A 20903-nucleotide genomic window follows, 5' to 3' on the forward strand; every position below is an offset into this window, starting at 1 on the left:
AGTCATGGACTAAGGCCATATCTGCATTCTTAGTCTGAGTGCTTCAATTCTGAAGCATTCTTATGTGGGGAGAACTCAGCTGAGACCTTGTACATAGACCACCTTTTCATTGGACCTTGTAGACCTTTTTATTATCTCTGACTCTGTTTTCAGTACTTTTGCACTCCTCCTAGACCTCCCACTTCTATCTCCTCTCAGATCTATAGAACAGCAAGAACCTTTTGTTTGGCGCTCCTTTGGTTGTGAGATGATCTTCCCCTACCCCAGCCCTGTCAGCACTGATGTATCTGACCCTCATCCAATGATGTTCTGTGGGGGAAAATGGAATATTGGTGTGGCTGGGAACCTTTCCTGTTTAGACTCTTATACTATTACAGTAAGTGAATAAATGCTTAAATTTACTTTCAATTTACTTGCTGTCTTACTTGACCAACTCAAAAACTGGCAGCTCTCTCCCTGACAAGTTAGCACAGTGAGCAATGTGGTCAATGAAGCACAATTCCTTTCTGGAAGGAGCACTAGTGAGTCCTCAGGGCTCTCTAAGGGGGCACTTACTGAGTCATTTGTTAAGAGTCTGAGGTTCCCACAGGGCACATGACCATTCAGGCCAACGTGTCTCAGGAACTGCTGACAGATTGTGTGACATGCTTAGGAGAGTGTTACTTTATTGTTTACATGATCCTTTTTTTTTTTTTTTTGCGGTACGCGGGCCTCTCACTGTCGTGGCCTCTTCCGTTGCGGAGCACAGGCTCCGGATGCACAGGCTCAGCGGCCATGGCTCACGGGCCCAGCCGCTCCGTGGCATGTGGGATCTTCCCGGACCGGGGCATGAACCCGTGTCCCCTGCATCGGCAGGCGGACTCTCAACCACTGTGCCACCAGAGAAGCCCCATGATCCTTCTATTTTAATAGTCCTGTTTTGCTGGCCAAGATGCCCAGTGGGTGGGTCAAATTAAACATCAAACAGGGATTTTGACAAAACTGGGGAAGCAATTCCTTGGCTACTTACAGTTTCATCAATAATGGGATCAGGGCTTCCCTGGTGGCGCAGTGGTTGAGAGTCCACCTGTCGATGCAGGGGACACGGGTTCGTGCCCCGGTCCGGGAGGATCCCACATGCCGCAGAGCGGCTGGGCCTGTGAGCCATGGCCGCTGAGCCTGTGTGTCCGGAGCCTGTGCTCCGCAGCGGGAGAGGCCGCGACGGTGGGAGGCCCGAGTACCGCAAAAAAAAAAAAAAAAAAAAAATGGGATCAAAAGTTGTTGGTGACCCTGCATGCTGAGTTGCACTCAGTGACTACTGTTAGATCTAATGCTCCTGGAACTTGTGTTCAGCCTTTGCTATAGTGGTTACTGTAATTCATGGTTTAATGAAAAGGAATGTAGAGTGCTGAGGATCACTTTACCCAGTGACCTGAAGAGACCTTAGAGACGTGAGTCGTTCATCTTCACATTTAAAGGAGTATCTTGTTAAAGAAGTAATCATGTAACCTTGCCGGGTTGCTAATACAGAAACATTTCTTGGAGAACCTTGACAATGGCCACACTGCACAAGGAGGTGGAATAAAGGAGTATGAAAAAATACAGACATCCAAGACTCTCCTTCCTCAGCTGGGTACTGTTTTGGATCCGACAGATGGCTCATCCTTGCCTTTGTAAAACATGTTTTAAGCATACGTGAAAAGGCAATAGTGACTCCATGAGCCACCCTGGTGGTGCCTAAGATATACAATGAGGGAATGAGGACAGCAGATGATGAGATTGTTTTTTTTTTTTATTTACCAGATTCAGGTTCCTAGGTTCATTTGTGCCACTATTGCTGGACATCAAGCTCGATAAACATCCTAATAAGGTCAGGGCAATTGGTCTACGACACAATCTGGACCTTAACTGACAAATTTCTGGACAAGTAATAGTGAATAATGCCAAGATAGCAATGACTGACCAGAAGAGAGAATGATGTAAAAATGGTAGTCTAGTAACCACCCCGGACCATCTGGGCAAAGGCCTTAAAGAGATCAAAGGGTGTGTTACCCCCAAAACAGGGTCTGAAAGGAGTAGACTGATGGGATATTTACCAAGGACCCGAAGGCCAGGTAGTGGGATAAGGGAGGCCCAACAGGCCACTACTGTGGCCTATGACTAACACAGGTGCTATGTTTCTGCTTTTCCCAGTGATCCTTGCCATGAATCAAAATGCTCTGCCAACTTTTACCAAGACTTTACGGCTTTCAAGATAAACAAGACTATGGGTTAGGCCGGGCCCCATATATCCAGTGGGAATGTGAGGACTTATGATAAAGTTAGAGTTCAATGGAGATGTGCAGAATTGCATTCCCAAGCCTGTGGGACATGGGTGCATAGGTGACTGTGATCACCACAACCCCCGACACCAGGATGAGGAGGACACTGATAATGCCGAGGTGGTACTCCACGGCCACCACCAATGGGAAACTTACCCAGACCCTACAACAGTGTACCCACTCAGGCCACCTCAAAACTCCATTGTTATAGCCCCCACTGTTGAATGCATTATTGGTATAGAAGTACTGTTTACATGAACCCCTACTTGCATTCACCCCAAACCCTGATAGAAATTACCACTTCAGCAAGACAAGTGGAAGACTGTGAAACTACTCAACTACCAGAATCTAGTACTTTGTTCCTCAAAAACAAATGCGTGAAGAAGAAAAGTAAATAACTGTCCTTATTGATGAGCTTAATGAAGCAAAAATTCTCCCTGAGACTGTTTCTTCATTCAGTAGCTCAGTGGACCTGGGCATATGTCCTTGTGTGTGTAGAGACTCCAGTGATAATTGGCAGTTCAGTGATGTAGTCCCCAGGCACTAGTTATATCTGATATTGTGACTGTCATGGAAGCTACTGTCTACAGTGAGAGAATCTGGTATTCTGTAATAGACGGTGCAAATACCCTATGCATAATCTCTGTCCACATGGATGATTAGGATCAGTTCGTCATATGGGGAACAGATTGCATTGCTTCACTAATGTCCTTCCATAAAGCTACATAAATTCCCCAACTATCTTTCACCAAACAGTCTTGACCTAGAAATGTCCTACACCCAGAGGGAGCACTAGTCTTCCAGTCTATTGATGACATCATCCAAATAGGTCCATACAAGGGCACCACTTAACAAGAACTAGACGTCCTACAGACCAATATGTAGCAACATGGCTGGACCATTATTACAGATAAGACATAGTTACCCAATACCTAACTGAAATCCCTGGGCAAAATCTGTGAGGGGCACAACATGTCATTCCAAAGGAGAAGACTGCCAAGCTTTGACACACTCTACTTGAACAACTGAAAATGAGGCCCAGCTATTGGTGGGACTATTTGGATATCTGCACTCTCATAGTCCCCATGTGTGGTTCTTGATGGCATCCATTACATCCATACTATTAGATTACTTCAGAGGCCACTCTTCTCAGTGGGGCCACAACCAAGAGGACGCACTTGAGGCCCTCCACCAGGCCTCTCAGGCTATCCTTCCCTTGGGGCCCTCTGATCCTCATTTGCTGTTAGAGTTACAGCTCTCAGCAACATCTCTGTTCACCAAGTACAGTCTGTGGTAGAAGGCTACTACCATACGTCACAGACAGACACCCTTTGGAGTTTTGGACCTATAATCTTCCAGTCTGCTGAAAGGTATGCATCTTTTGTGAGAAAATTATTGGCCTATGATTGAGCCTTGGTGTCTGAGTATATGACCTATGACTGTGAAATAATATTACAACCAGAAATACCAATGTAAGTTATGAATACTTTGACTTTTGCTCTCTAATTTTCTTAGGGTATTTACAACTAACATCAAAGAAACTATGAATGTTGCATAAAATATAATCTCAGATGCATATTCATGAACCAAAGAAAAATATTTTCTACTGAGTTTAATTAAAATAATTTAAAGTTACCTGTAATTATTATACTACTTAAGGTATATATTACCTTTGAATGTTCTCTGTGTATTTACTTGCATTTGTGTTTTTGATATTGAGTCTTGATCCTCATAGAGAAGATTTCCATCTGGTACTTCAAACTGAGCTACATAAAGAGAAGCATATAATCAAATAAATAGAAAAACAGATCTATTGTGAACCCCTAACTTTCAAATTTATAACAAATGTACAGCATAAATTCTTCTCAATTTTATAGACTTATAAGTAGATTACCATAATGCTAGATCTAATATGAAAAGAGAAGAGTTTTAATGGGTATACATTGAAACTGTCTCATTTCATTAATAATCCTAGGCATCACATGTGCTTTCTATCATTCTCTATATTTCCTACGTAGGACTTTTATACTTAAGTTAAAACTTAATTATAGGATAAAATATCAGGAAGATGGAGGACTAGGAAGTTCCAGACCCTCATTACCCTATGGAGACACTAAGTTAATAACAATATACAGACCAAAATACCATTATGAGAACTCTAGAAACCAGTTAAGAAGCTGCATCATCCAAGTGAATTACTAACCAAGAAAAACTGTACCAAAGAGGGTAGGAAGGGTCATGGCATTTTGCCCAGCTTAGTTAGCCCCACCATCTCCCTGGCAGAGTGTGCCACAGTCACAAGGAAGTCTCGCAATTTCCAGATCCTCCATTGGGATGAAAAGAGTGACACTTGCATCCAACTTTCTGGCATGTCTAGGCACTGTTTGACTCATTGGTTGCTGTCTTGCCTGATCTGGAAAGCTGATGGGGACAGTTCCATAGTTAGATACCAGGTTGGAGACTGCTGAAAACAAAGGCAAGTGCCGTTACACATTAGAGCTGCAGGGGTTATGAAGTTCTGCAAATGATGGAGGAGCAAGAGATTACAGGTGGAGGAATACAATAGAAACCAAAACAAAAATCTCCTGAGAAGAAACAGGAGAGATCCTCTTAGGGAAATTAGGAGAGTAAAAAAAAGTCATATAGGGCTTCCCTGGTGGCGCAGTGGTTGAGAGTCCGTCTGCTGATGCAGGGGACACGGGTTCGTGCCCCGATCTGGGAAGATCCCATGTGCCGCGGAGCGGCTGGGCCCGTGAGCCATGGCCACTGAGCCTGTGCGTCCAGAGCCCGTGCTCCGCAACAGGAGAGGCCACAACAGTGAGAGGCCCGCGTACTACCAAAAAAAAAAAAAAAGTCATATACACTAGAATAAAAGTACACACAAGCCCAGAGAAGATACATCCCCAGCGAAGGTTTGAGAAGTATCAGAACCTCCATGTCAGGCTGATTAGTCAAGGTGTTCCCCTGTATCTGAAAAGACTGAGAGAGATAGCTATGCTTTCAAATTCCCAAATCTCAACAAAATATGACAAAGCATACAAAGAAACATGGAAACATGTCCCAATCATGGGAAGAAAATAAAGTTCCAGAAACCAACCCTAAAAAACCACAGGTCTGTGAATTACCTCACAAGGAATTTTAACAACTGCCTTAAAGATTCTCAATGAGCTGAAAGAAATATAAACTAAATGAAATCAGGACAATGAAGCATGAACAAAATTAGAATATCAACAAAGATATAGAAACTATAAAAAAAACCTCTGGTGCTGAGCAATATAATAACTGAATTGAAAAATTCACTAAAGGGGTTCACCATCAGACTTGATCAGGCAGAAAAAAAATCAGCAAACTGGGAGACAGGTCATGTGAAATCATTGTATCTGAGGAGCAAAAAGAAAAAAGAATTAAGAAAAGTGTAGAGAGCATGAAGGATTTATGGGACCCTATCAGGTGGACCAAGATATGCATTATGAAAGTCCCAGAAGAGAAGAGAGAAAAAAGGGAGCAGAGAGTTTATTTGAAGAAATGACAAAACTTACCAAATTTTAAAAAGAAATGGATATACAAATTCAATAAGCTTTATAAACTCCAACTAGGAAAAACCCAAAGAGACCAACACCGAAACACAATGTAGTCAAACTGTCAGAAGTCAAGGAAAAAGAGAAAATCTTAAAAGAGGCAAGAGAAATACAATTTGTCATGTGCAAGGGAGCCTCTATAAGATTATAAATGAATTTCTCAGAAACCTTGAAGGCCATAAGACAGTGGGATGATACTTTCAGAGTGCCAAAAGGAAAAAACTGTCAACCAAGCATATGATATTTGGCAAAACTGTCCTTCAAAACTGAAAGGGAAATTTAGATTTTCACAGATAAACAAAAGCTGACGGAGTTCATACCACTAGACCTGCTCTGCCAGAAATACTAAAGGAAGTCTTTCAAGTTGAAATGAAAGGATATTAGATGGCATCATGAAGCTGTATGATAATATAAAGGTTTTGGTTAAGATATATGGACAAATGTAGAAATGTATATTACTGAAATTTTGATGCATAACTTCCCTTTTAATTCTTATACAGAATTAGGAGAAAAAGCATAAAATAAGTATAAATCTATGTTAATGGGCACACAGTATACAAAGATGTAATTTGTGACACCAATAAATAAAGTGAGGGGAAAGAGCTTTAAAGGAGTACAGTTTAGTGACAGAAGTATGTATGTGTTTGAAGTTAACTTGTTACTGGTATAAAATATATTATTGTAACCATAACAAAAACATTTATAGACTATTCATGTTATGGATACATGTTTGTATCTCCCAAAATTCATATGTTGAAGCCCTAACCTCCAATGTGATGGTTTTGGAGATGGGGGGAAGCGAAGTAATTAAGGTTAAATGACATCATAAGGGTAAGACCCTGATCTGATGTGATTGTTGCCCTAATAAAAAGAGACACCAGAGCTTTCATTCTCTATCTCTCTCTCTCTCCATTTGCATACAAAGAAGAGGTCATGTGGGTACACAATAGATGGTGGACACTTACGAGCCAAGAAAAGACATCTCAGAATGAAATCTAACTTACTAGCACCTAGATTTTGGACTTCACCTACAGAACTGTAATAAATAATTTTCTGTTTTTTTTTTTTAAGTGACCCTGTCTATGGCTTTCAGTTATGGCAGCCTGAGAAGACTAATACACAAAAGGAAATGAGAAGAGAATTAAAGCATGCCACTGCCAAAAAAAATCAATGAAAGACAAAGGAAGAAAGTAAAATAGGAAATGAGGAGCAAAAAATTATGAGACATACAGGAAATAATTAACAAAATGGCAAAAGTAAGTCCTTTCCTAACCAACTGTATGCCAACTAATTGGATAACCTAGAGAAATGGATAAATTCTTAGAAACACACAACCTACCAATGTAAGTGGGTTAAACTCCCTGGACACAGAGTAGCTGTACGTATAAAAAATAAGACCCACCTATAATGCTGTCTACAAGAGATTCACTTAGGTCTAAGGACATATATAGACTGAAAGTGAAAGGATGGGAACAGATTCCCCATGCAAATGATAACCAAAAGAGAATAGTGATGGCTATACTATAATATCAGACAGAAGAGACTTTAGTCAAAACCTGTTAAAGAGACAAAGTAAGACATCATATAATAATAAAAAGGTCAATTCTCCAGGAATATGTAACATTATAAATATAAACATTATAGTGTTTATATATATAAACATATATTCATCAGACATGAGAACTCCTAAATACATGAAGAAAACATTAACCAGATTGAATGGAGAAATAGACCATAAAACAAAAATTGTAGGAGACTTCAATACCTCATTTTCAATAATGGAAAGAACAACCAGAAAAAAGATCAATAAGAAAATTAGAGGATTTGAACAACACTATAGGCCAATTGGACATTATAGATATATGCAAAAAAACCTCCACCTAACAACATCAGAATATATTTTTCTCAAGTACACATGGAACATTCTCCAGGATACTGTTATTATGCAAAATAACTTTTCTGATCACAATGGAAAGAAACTAGAAATTAACAGTAGCAGAAACACTTGAAAATCCACAAATATGTGGGAAATATAAAAATATATTCTCAAAAAAAACAATGGGTGAAGTAGAAATTGCGAGAGAAATTAGAAATTATCTTGAGACAAATGAAAATGAAAACACAACATAACAAAATATATGCAATGCAATGAAAGCAGTGCTAAGAGGGAAATTTATAGCTATGAATGCTTACATTGAAAAAGAAGAAATATTTCAAATAAACAACCTAACTTTACAACTCAAGGAACTAGAAAAAGAAGATAAAACTATACCCAAAGATAGCAGAAGGAAGGAAATAATAAAGATTAGAGCAGAGGTAAGTGAAACAGAGAAGAGAAAAACAATAAAGAAAATGAATAAAACCAGGAGTTGGTTTTTTGAAAAGACCAACAAAATTGAAAACATTTAGTTACATTAGCTAAGAAAAAAGGGAAAAGACTCAAATAATTAAATAAGAAATGAAAGAAGAGGCATTACAACCAATGCCATAAGAATAAAAATTATTATAAGAGAACATTATGAACTGTATGCCAACTATCTGAAATACCTAGAAAAAAATGAATTCTAAGAAACACAACCTACTAACTGAATCATGAATAAACAGAATATCTGAAAGAACAGTAACTAGTAGATTAAATCAGTAATCAAAAACCTCCCGACAGATAGAAACCCAGGACCAGACAGCTTCACTGCAGAATGCTACCAAACATTAACAACAACAAAACTAACACTAGTCCTCATCAAACTCATCCAAAGAAATGAATAGGAAAACTTTTAAACTCATTCTATGAAGCCAGTATTAACCTGATACCAAAGTCAGACAAAGGGATTATATGAAAGGAAAATTACAGGCCAGTATACCTGATGAACACAGATGCAAAACTCAACAATATACTAGCAAACAGAATTCAAGAGCTCATTAAAAGGATTAAATACCACATCCAAGTGGTATTTATTCCTGGAATGCAGGGTTGATTTAATACATGAAAATCAATTAATGTGACACATCATATTAATAGCATGAAGGAAAAAAAAAAACACACATGACCATCTCAGCTGATACAGAAAATTAAACACCCTTTTATGATTAAACAAAACACTCAACAAACTAAGATTAAAAGCAAAATACCCACATATAATAAAGACTATATAAGCAAAGCCCACAGCTAACATCACACTCAGTGATGAAAAACTAAAAACTTCCTTTGAGATCAAAAATAAGGCAAGGATGCCCACTCTCACCACTTCTATTCAACATAGTACTAGAAGTCCTAACAACAGCAACTGGGCAAAAAAAGAAATACAAGATATAAAAATTAGAAAGGAAGAAGTAAAATTATCTGTTCATAGATAAAATGTCCTTATACATAGAAAACCCTAAAGATTCACACATGCATACACACACAAAAAAACCCCCAGGAGAATTAATAAATGAATTCAGCAAAGTTTCAGGGTACAAAATCAACATGTAAAAATCAGTTACATTTTTACAAACTATTAATGTACAATATGAAAAGTAAACTATGAAAACAATTCATCAAAAATAATAAAATATGTAGGAATAAACTTAACCAAGGAGGCAAAAGGCATGTACACTGAAAACTATAAAACACTGCTGAAATCAACCTACCTAAGGAGGCAAAAGACCTGTGCATGCAAAACTATAAAGTACTGATGAAAGAAATCAAAGATGATACAGATGGAGAGATATACCATGTTCTTGGATTGGAAGAATCAATATTGTGAAAATGACTATACTACACAAAGCAATCTACAGATTCAATGCAATCCCTATCAAATTACCAATGGTATTTTTCACAGAACTAGAACAAAAAATTTTGCAATTTGTATGGAAACACAAAAGACCCCAAATAGCCAAAGCAATCTTGAGAAAGAAAAACAGAGCCAGAAAAAAAAGGAACAGTAAAAAAATAAAAATAAAATAAAACGGAGCCAGAGAAATCAGGCTCCTTGTCTTCAGACTATACTACAAAGCCACCGTAATCAAGACGGCATGGTACTGGCAAAAAAAACATAAATATAGATCAATGGAATAGGATAGAAAGCCCAGAGATAAACCCATGCACCTATGGTCACCTAACCTATGACAAAGGAGGCAAGAATACACAATGGAGAAAAGACAGCCTCTTCAATAAGTCGTGCTCAGAAAACGGACAGCTACATGTGAAAGAATGAAATTAGAACACCATAACAAAAAAATAAACTCAAAATGGATTAAAGACCTAAATGTAAGGTCATACACTATAAAACTCTTAGAGGAAAACACAGGCAGAACATTCTTTGACATAAATCACAGTGAGATCTTTTTTGACCCACCTCCTAGAGAAATGGAAATAAAAACAAAAATAAACAAATGGGACCTAATTAAACTTAAAACCTTTGCACAGCAAAGGAATCCATAAACAAGATGAAAAGACAACACTCAGAATGGGAAAAGATATTTGTAAATGAAGCAACTGACAAAGGATTAATCACCAAAATATACAAACAGCTTATGCAGCTCAATATCAAAAAAACGACCCAATCAAAAAATGGAGACCTAAATAGACATTTCTCCAAAGAAGACATACAAATGCCCAACAAACAAATGAAAAGATGCTCAACATCACTAATTATTAGAGAAATGCAAATCAAAACTACAATGAGGTATCACCTCACATTGGTCAGAATGGCCATCATCAAAAAAATCTACAAACAGTAAATGCTGAAGAGGGTGTGGAGAAAAGGGAACCCTCTTGCATTGTTGGTGGGAATGTAAATTGATACAGCCATGATGGAGAAAAGTATGGAGGCTCCTTAAAAGACTAAAAATATAACTACCATATGACCCAGCAATCCCACTACTGGGCATATACCCAGAGAAAAACAAAATTCAAAAAGCTATATGCACCCCAATGTTCAGTGCAGCACTATTGACGATAGCCACAACATGAAAGTGAGGCCAGAAAGAGAAAAACAAATATCATATATTAACGCATATATGTGGAATCTAGAAAAATGGTATAGATGATCTTATTTGCAAAGCAGAAACAGAGACACAGACTCGCGAACAAATGTATGGATACCAAGGGGGAATGGAAGGGGATGGGATGAATTGGGAGATTGGGATTGACATATATACACTATTGATACTATGTATAAAATAGACAACTAATGAGAACCTACTGTATAGTACAGGGAACGCTACTAAATGCACTGGGGTGACCTAAATGAGAAGGAAATCCAAAAAGGAGGGGATGTATGTATACGTATAGCTGATTCACTTTTCTGTAGAGTAGAAACTAATACAACATTGTAAAGCAACTATACTCCAATAAAAATTAATTTAAAAAAACACTGCTGAAAGAAATTAAAGAAGAGACAAATAAATGAAAAAACATCCCATGTTCCTGGATTTGAAAACTTAATATAGTTAAGGTCTCAGTACTACCCAAAGCAATCTACAGATTCAGTGTAATCCCTATAAAAATCCAAGTGCATTTTTTGCAGAAGAAATAGAAAAACGCATGCTAAAATTTATACAGGATCTCAAAGGATCCCAAATAGCCAAAACATCTTGAAAAAGAATAACGAATTTATACCTCTAGCATTTACTAATTTCAAAACATATTACAAAGCACAGGTAATCAAAATAGTGTGGTAGGGGCATAAAGACAGACATACAGACCAATGGAATAGATTAAAGAGCTTAGACCCTCACATGTATAGTTGATGACCTTTAATAAGGGTGTCAAGAACAATCAATGGGGAAAGAACAGTGTCTCCAAGAAATAGGTGAATAAACTGATATCTACATGTAAAACAATAAAGTTGGATGTTTACCTTACATCATACACAAAAATTAATTCAAAATGGGTTAAAGACTGAAACTTAAGACCTAAAACTATAAAATTTCTTGAAGAAAACATATGGAAAAATCTCATGATGTTGAATTTGACCATTCCCTTTGGTCCCTGTGATCCACATCTCCTGTTTGAGTTACAGGTCTCAGCACCTCTTTGTTCACCAACTATGGGCTATGACTAAAGGACACTGCCACAGACATGTCAGAGTTAACTGCTGAACTTATGGACCCAAATCTCCTGGAGAGAGCTCAGAAGTGTACACCCTTTAAGAGTCAGTTGATGGTCTGTTATTGAATCATACTGAGTACATAACCCAAGGCCTTAAAATAATCTTAGTACTAGAAATCTCAATCAAAAGGTATCAATACTTTTGTTTCTGTTCTCTAATTATCTTAGGGTATTAACACTTTAGGTCAAAGTAGAAATTTTCTATGAAGTATATGCCCAGGACTTCCCTGCTGGTCCTGTGGTTAAGACTCTGCACTTCTACTGCAGGGGGCGCGGGTTTGATCCCTGGTTGGGGAACTAAGAGCCCACATGCCATGCAGCGAGGCCAAAAAACTAAAAATAAATAAATTGACTTAATTTAAAAAATAAAATAAAATAAAATACATGCCCAAATACATATCCATGAACCAAACAAAAAAGCTCATTTGATGAGTTTAATTTAAAATATTTAAAAATTTTCTATAATTACTATACTTACTAGTGTGTCCTTCCCTTCTGAGATTTCTTTCTTTCTTTACTTGCTGTTGGATTTTTGACACTGAATCTTGATTCTCATGCATAAGCTTCTTATCTGGTACTTTATCATGAGCTTCAAAAAGAGATACATTCACTCCACTTAAATGGGAAAATAGATTTATTGTGAAATCTCTAATTTCAAATTTATAATAATTATGCAGCAGCATCTTCTCTCATTTTTATAAAGTTTTAAGTAAATTGCCACAATGCTAGATCCACATGAAAATTGTGAGATCATTTTTGATAGATGTATGGTGAAACAGTCTCAGTGTTCCATAAACATTCCTAGACATCAAATATGTTTTATATTAGTCTCTAGTTTTCTTGTGTTATTTATACTTTAGGTAAATACATATTTATAGGCCAAACAATGAAATTGTGTACATACTACCCCATGTAAAATAGATAGCTAGTGGGAAGCAGCCGCACAGCACAGGGAGATCAGCTCAGTGCTTTGTGACCACCTAGAGGGGTGGGACAGGGAGGGTGGGAGGGAGACACAAGAGGGAGGAGATATGGGGATATATGTATATGTATAGCTGATTCACTTTGTTATAAAGCAGAAACTAACACACCATTGTAAAGCAATTATAGTCCAATAATGATGTTAAAAGAAAAACACAAACCTATGTTGACTTCTTAAAAAAAAAAAAGAAAATGTGTAACTACAAGTGTTTCATTACAATATTATGTGTAATTGCAAAATAGCTAAAAGCAGCAAAATATATAAGCATAGAAGATTGGTTGAATAAATTAAAGTATATATTATAAACTACGGTGAAGTATAAATTATGGTATATGATGTAGTATAACAAGTGTACCTACTACTGTAAAAGAAATGCAAAAGGTCTCTATAAAACGAACTGGAGGGATTTCTAGGAGGCAACAATAAATGAAAAAAAAACTGAAATAAAGAATATCTAGGGCTTCCCTGGTGGCGCAGTGGTTGAGAGTCTGCCTGCCGATGCAGGGACACGGGTTCGTGTCCCAGTCCGGGAAGATCCCACATGCTGCAGAGCGTCTAGGCCCATGAGCCATGGCCGCTGAGCCTGCGCGTCCGGAGCCTGTGCTCCACAATGGGAGAGGCCACAACAGTGAGAGGCCCGCATACCACAAAAAAAAAAGAATATCTAGCATGCTATCTTTTTCACCTTTGGTAAAAGAAAGAAAGGGACATAAGAAATAAATACATAAAGAGGAAAAAAAGTTATTTTTTCAATGAAACACAGAAAAGACAAACCAAAAAACAATTTAGTTGGATACCTACTAAAGGAGGGTGAGGACTAAGGAATGTAGGGAAGGAATAAGAAAGAAATGATGCTTTATATATATTTTTGCATATTTATTACTTTTAGAAAAGGGTCATGTTTTACATATTCCAAAAATAAAACTAAAGTAAAAAATAAAAAGACTAACGTTGGAAGCAACCTTAATCAACCTACTGCAGGAAAAAAATAAGCACAAATCCAAGTAGTTCATCAACAGTATTTGACATATACTCTCAGTCTTAGGCAAGAGAGTGGGATGCAAAAAAAAAAAAAAAAAAAAAAAAATTCACAAAAAATTTAGTAGGTTTTTTCCCTAGTATCAGCTAAGTGACTGAAACAATTTTAGAAGTATTATAGGATGGAGTGAATATATAAATGTGTTGATGTTGCTCAAAGTCAGGATTCTCACTGTGGAAGGACATCCACATATAAAATGAAGGCAGGCAAAAACAAGCCCTAGGGATATTAACTGGAATTGAAGGTGCCTGTAAGAACTCATAATTTCTAAATATGCCTATGTATGTGTATATGCATATATATGTTCACTTTTATGTGTATGTAGGTATAGGTATGTATGAATGTATGTGTGTGTGTGTGTGTGTGTGTGTGTGTGTGTGTATATACATACACTGAGGTTCCAACTGCAAGTCAAAACCCTATATATGATCTTTCAGCCCCATAAGCAATTACAAACCTACCTGGCAGTTCTTACAGGGAAAAGCTTCCAACCCCACACTGACTTGATGTATACACTGCAGGCACTAGAAGTAGCTGCAGTCAGGCTGACCCTTAACCTCCACTTCTAGATGACCATGATCTTACATTTGTCTGCATTCTGGCCTAGGAACCTCCATTCAGAGGTTCAGATGTACTGAACCTGTACTGTTCAGATGCCTCTACCTACGCCACCTTAAAGATAGACCTGGAAGACACTGTTCTCAGTCTGATTCGGTGTAAAGTACGTATCTGCTCCAAACTCTGCCTCCTCATCCTTTCCCTGGGCCCAGTGTCCTTAAAACAGCAGGAGCCTTTTGTTTGGGGCAGTGAGATGTTGCCCCCACTCTCTCGTCTATAATGATACACCTGACCCTTGCCTAGTGCTGTTCTGTGGGGAAAATGGAAGACTGGTAGAGCTTCAGCCCTTTTCTGTTTAGATCCTTGCTTATACTATCAGAGTAAGTGAAAAAAGGCAGAATTTTACTTTGTTTAGTTTGTTATCTTAATTGGCCAACTTGACAACTGGCAGCTCTCTAGCTCTCTGAGAAACCGGTACAGTGAGCAAAGTGATCAATATAATGCTGTAGATCCTACAAAGCACTTTTAGGAGGTGTGAGAGAAGATTTGGGCCACCCTTGGACTTTGCAAATGGATCAACTGCAAGAGTGTGAGGATCCAATGGGACACTTAGCCTGTGAGCCTCAGAAAGTGCTGGTGGAGGCCACAGAGCACCTTAGAAAGTTCTCACAAATTGTTAAATAAGACTTTCAGTTTGAAGGGAACGTTGGACCTTCACTTTAGCCTCCAAACTCTGGTCAAGTTCCACTGATGAGTCAAATTAGAGATCTAACAGAGGGACTCTTAAGAGCTAGGGAACCAATTCCCTAGCTAATGGCTATGGTTCTCCAGAGACAGACCTAAAAGTCATCAGAGACCCTGAAAGCTGAGTTATACTCTATGACTATTGTTAGTTCTAAGTCCTGACACCGAGACTCATGCCTTTAATATAAAAGAATGTATAGGACTTTGGAATCACTTTGCCCAGTGACCTGGAGAGAACTTAGACTTGGGTCTTACCAGACTCAGATTTCTAAGTTCACTTTTGTGAATCCTATTGGTTATCAAGCTCAATCAAATTTCCTCATAAGTTGTGTCAGTCAGTTGTGACACAGTCAGATCCTAATTGGCAAATTTTCAGGCATGCAGAAATTGCTGCCCAGAAAGAAAAAGTGATGTAAAAATGGTAATAATGCTCCCTCTACTGGATGTTATGGGCAATGACCTTACCTAAAAATCTATGGGCCTGATTACCGTATAGTGGGGTCTGAAAGCAGCAAATTAATGCTCTCCACCAAGATACTCATTGTTAGATGATGGGCCATGAGGACCCAGCATGTAGCCCCACTACAGTCCACTTTGTGGTGGCCGCTATGAATAATGCAAGTGCTATTCTCGCTACCTTTATCAGTGAATTCTGAGATGGATCAAAGAACTCCACATACACTGACCCTGATCACAGCTTTCAAAAATAAAAAACAAGGGCTTCCCTGGTGGCACAGTGGTTGAGAGTCCGCCTGCTGATGCAGGGGACACGGGTTCGTGCCCCGGTTCGGGAAGATCCCACATGCCGCGGAGTGGCTAGGCCCGTGGGCCATGGCCGCTGAGCCTGCGCGTCCGGAGCCTGTGCTCCGCAACGAGAGAGGCCACAACAGTGAGAGGCCCGCATACCACACAAAAAAATAAATAAATAAAAATAAATAAAAAACAAGATAGGGTTATACCAAGGTTCCTACATCCCCAGTGAAGATATATGAGGGCCTATTCCAGTACAATTGCAGGCAGGCGAGAATTACATTTCTTGGGCCTTCTGGATGGCGGTACACTGATAACTGTAATCCCCACAAGCCCTGGCACCAGGATGAGGGGAAAACAGATAATGCTGTCTGGTTTGGGGCCACCATCACAAACAGAAACCTTTTCCAGGCCACACTACCGTACAGTGCATTGCTATGGCCTCTACTACTGAATATATTGTCGGTATAGATGTATTATTTATGTGACCCACCACTCACATCCACTCTCATGTTGTGACGGGATTTGCTGCAGTTAGGATATTTTAATGGGGCAGGTGGAAGATCTTGAGCGACCCAACTACCAGAACCTAGTGCCCATATCTACCAAAAGCAATATTGACTCCCTGGGTGTAAAAAAGAAATAACTGCCCTTGTTGCTGAGCTTAAAGAAGCCAACAAATTCCATAGACTATTTCTCCATTTAACAGGCCTGTGCACAAAACATCAGGTGCCTACAGACTAAGTAATTAAGGCTGCACAGAGTGTTAGTACCAACCTGGCACTGTGACTGTCACAGAAGCTATTGCCCAAGGTGAAGGAACTTGGTATACAGCAACCAACAACTTGAACTCTCTTTTCAGCAACCTTCTTCATGCAAATGACCAGGATCAGTTCACCCTTATGTAGAATTAATTGAAATATGCCACTAATGTCCTTCCACAGGGCTCCCTAAATTCCCCATCTGCCTATCTTCAATGGATAGAGCATGTCTTAGAAAAAGTCCCACTCACAGAGGGAATAATAGCTTTCTACTATATTGATGACATCCTTCTGGTGGGCCCAGGCAAAGGCACCATCCCACAGGACTGCACACCCTGTTGATCCATATGTGGCAACATGGCTGGGTCATTAATATAGACAAGGACTTAGTATCCAAGTGAAATTCCAGGGTAGCAGATAAAAATCTTACTCTAGAGGAGATGTTTGCATATCTTTTGGCCCTCCCTTCCCCAAATTATTAAAAAAAAAAAAGTCTGAATATTGATGGGACCCTCTGAGTACTAACACATTTGCATTCTGCCCACAGGGGTTTGATGGCACATATCTGTGGGGTTAGCATAAAGGCTATTACCTCTGAGTGGAGACCCAACCAACAGGATGCTCTGGAGGACTTCCATCAGGCCATTCAAGCTGCCTTCCCTCGGACCCACCTGATCCCCATTTGGTTTTTAAGTTACTGACCTCTTTTCACCCATCGAAGCCTATAGCAAAAAGACACTGACATAGGTGAGAGGCACCCACTGATCTTTTGGAGCAGAAATTTCCCAGGTTGGCTGAAAGGTACACAGCCTTAGTGAGACAACTATTGACCTATTATTGCCCTTAATGGACACTGAGAATGAAATAGTCTTATGATCAGAAATTCCAACCAAATTGTATCAATAATTTCAGTTTTGCTCTCTAGTTGTCTTAGGGTATTCATACTTTAAATCAACATGTATGGCTTCCCTGGTGGCGCAGTGGTTGAGAGTCCGCCTGCCGATGCAGGGGACACGGGTTCGTGCCCTGGTCCGGGAAGATCCCACATGCCGCAGAGCAACTGGGCCCGTGAGCCATGGCCGCTGAGCCTGCGCGTCGGGAGCCTGTGCTCCACAATGGGAGAGGCCACAACAGTGAGGCCCGTGTACCGCAAAAAAAAAAAAAAAAAAAAATCAACATGTAAAATTTCTGCAAAACATATGCTGAGATATTATCTTCAGGAAGCAAAGAAAAAAGATCTTCTGATGAGTTTAATTTAAAATAATATGAAGTTATTTATAATTATTGTACTTACTAGAGAGTCTTTCCCTTTTGAAAGTTCTTTGTTTCTTTACTTGTGTTTGGCGTTTTGACACTGAATCCTGATGGTTAAGCATAAGCTTTTCATCTGATGCTTCATCATAACCTACATCAAGAAATGCATTTAGCCCACTGAATAGAAAATATATATCTATTGTGAAATACCTAAACTTCAACTTTATACAAGTGTACAGCAGAACTTTCTTTCATTTTGATAAAGTTAAAAATAAATTACCATAATGCTAGGTATGACATGAAAATTGTGAGAAAAGTTTTAATGAGTGTTTTGAATATATTTCTATTAGTCTCTAGTTTTCTTCGGTTATTTATACTTCAGGTTACAATCACAGGCCAAACAATGAAGACACATATGCACAAGGTTACTTATCACAGCATCATTTGTAATTGCATAATATTCAAAACCAGCTAAATATTCACAGACTATTGCTTGAATAACCTAAGAAATATACTATAAACTATATATATACAGCTGTAAAAATGAGTAAGTTTTCTAGAAACTGACATGAAAGAATTTCCAAGAAAGAATGTTAAGTGAAAAATAAAAGTGAAAAAGCAGATATCTAGCATATTACCTCTGAGGTAAGAAAGAAGGGGAAGGGGGAAAATTAAGAAAAATAGAGACACTTACATTTACAAAATGAAATACAGAAATAATAAACCAGAAAACGATATAATAGATGGTTACTTGCAACAGAAGGGGTAAACTGGGGAATGTAGGGGAAGGGATTCAGGAAAAGATGATCTCTCTCTCTCTCTCTCTCTCTCTCCCCGTCCCTCCCTCTCCCTCTTCCTCTCCCTCTCTCTTGGTCTCTTTTGAAAGTAGGTTGATATTCTATATATTCCAAAAAATTATATTAACAAGGATATGACGAGTGCACTAAACAGGAAAGCAACTTAAGAAATAAATCAACTGAACTTAAATTAAAAAGGCACTAATCCAACTAACTCATGAATACAGTACTACACTCTCAATCTTGGGTAAGAGAAATAAAATCATGAAATATTTTACATGGTTTGTTTTTCTAATGGTATAAGCTAATCAGTCAGTTCTAAAACATTTTTAGAGTTTTACAGGATTGAGCAAACAAGTAAATAGGCTGATGTTGTGCGAAGTCAGGATTTACACTATGAAAGAAGGGACATGCACACAGAAGTGGAAGAAGGCAAGAACAAGCCTTGAGGGGATAGATTAGAATTGAAAGTATCTGTAAGAAACTCATAATTTCTAAATATGTCTATGTATATATGCATGCACATACACACATGTGTGTGTTTGTAGGTATATGTATGTATGAATATGTATATGTATGTGTGTATAAATATATATATACACATATAGACACACACGTATATTTGTATTTTCTAGTCTGACTGCTCAATGTACCTCAAAGCTACCCCAGTACCGATGGGCACAATTAGTTTTCAGATCTTGGTTTCTAATAACATTTCCCATTAAAAAAAATCACGGCTCCTAGGAAAAAGAGCTGATTCCAGCTATGAGACAGGAAACGTGCAAGACAGGAAATGTGCAAGACAGCATGGGACATCTTGTCATACTAAACTAAACAGTAGGGAATTTCTCAATGACTACTAGTACTAGGGTCATGTCATAAAGCCACAGTAATTATCTTGGATAAATTCCTACTTGCTAATGCTAGGATAATCTTAGAACTAAAAAAAGAAGAATAGTATGAGTTATAAAATCATACAAAGTAATTTAATTAGAAGTTTAAAAGAAGAGAGTGCCAAGGGCACAGTCTACTATTCACCAGTTAGAATTAGAATTCATGATTTCTGTCTACTCTGATTTCAGGAGAATGATTGCTCTGGGATTTGAAGAAGCATTAGAAGCCTGTCAATAACATAGTACTATTGTTATCAGTGTTGTTATTGTTCTGTAAAAAGCTAAATTTTTTAAAAGGGAAGGAACTACGTTGGATTCCATCAGAAACTTGTGAAAATGTCCGGGACCACTTTAAGTTCTCAAGTTTATGTCTTAATTATCAAAATGATTCTTTGAAGCACAAAATATTATTCCTTCATCTGTACATGAGAAAACTGAGGGACAGAGAAGGTAATTAGTTTAACCAAAGTTATATGATTAATAACTGGCTGAGCTTGAATTCATACCCAAGAAGTTCAGCTCCAGAGCCTGAGCTCTAAACTACTACTTTTACTTCTTCCAGTAAATACAAGAAATACAAAAAGAATATAACTATAGAAAATAGAAGATATTTTAAAATTATAAGACTATATTTTATATATCTTTGTATCAAAAGTGATATAAGTCTAGACAAAGTAAATAACGTTCTCACAAAATATATTACCAAATATATTTAATGAAATACAAAAAAACTTGAATAGACTAATATCCTCAGGGGAAAATACTGAAAATCTACTGCTAAAAATGTCATAAGACTAAAGAGTTTTAGGGGAAATGTCTATGAAACCATCAAGGATTACAGAATATCTATGCTATATAACCTATAAAAAATTTAGAAAAAGACACATTTTTCTCCATTTCATTTTACAATGTTAACAGTACCCTGATGCCCAAACTAAAGAAGAACAGAACAAAAAATCGGCCATATCATTTATGATTGTATCATTGCAAACTGTATAAACTGAGATAGGTGAGATTATGATGAAGTAACAAACAATTGTAAAATTCCAATGGCTTAAATACAAAGATCTATTTCCTGTCCCTACTCCATGTTCATTAAAGTTTACCTAGAGGTTCTGCTCAACATTATCACTTTGGAACTAGGGCTGATATA

General features: G+C 38.0%; 1 protein-coding gene across 27 annotated transcripts in view; it reads right to left on the reverse strand.

Annotated features, from left to right (window-relative positions):
* Positions 1-20903, reverse strand: part of CCDC7 (coiled-coil domain containing 7) — a 331505-nt gene that overhangs the window by 183735 nt on the left and 126867 nt on the right. For 25 of the 27 annotated variants that reach the window (XM_067702677.1, XM_067702668.1, XM_067702526.1 and 22 more), the window contains 3 exons: positions 18101-18211; positions 12451-12561; positions 3971-4066 (listed from right to left, as the gene is read on the reverse strand). In XM_067702677.1, coding sequence (XP_067558778.1) covers positions 3971-4066; positions 12451-12561; positions 18101-18211 — 318 coding nt within the window. The remainder of the gene's footprint in view (positions 1-3970; positions 4067-12450; positions 12562-18100; positions 18212-20903) is intronic. The other 2 variants (XM_067702637.1, XM_067702690.1) reach the window with 1 other exon arrangement.

This window comes from Pseudorca crassidens, chromosome 1 (genome assembly GCF_039906515.1).
Source record: "Pseudorca crassidens isolate mPseCra1 chromosome 1, mPseCra1.hap1, whole genome shotgun sequence".
Lineage (NCBI taxonomy): Eukaryota > Metazoa > Chordata > Mammalia > Artiodactyla > Delphinidae > Pseudorca > Pseudorca crassidens.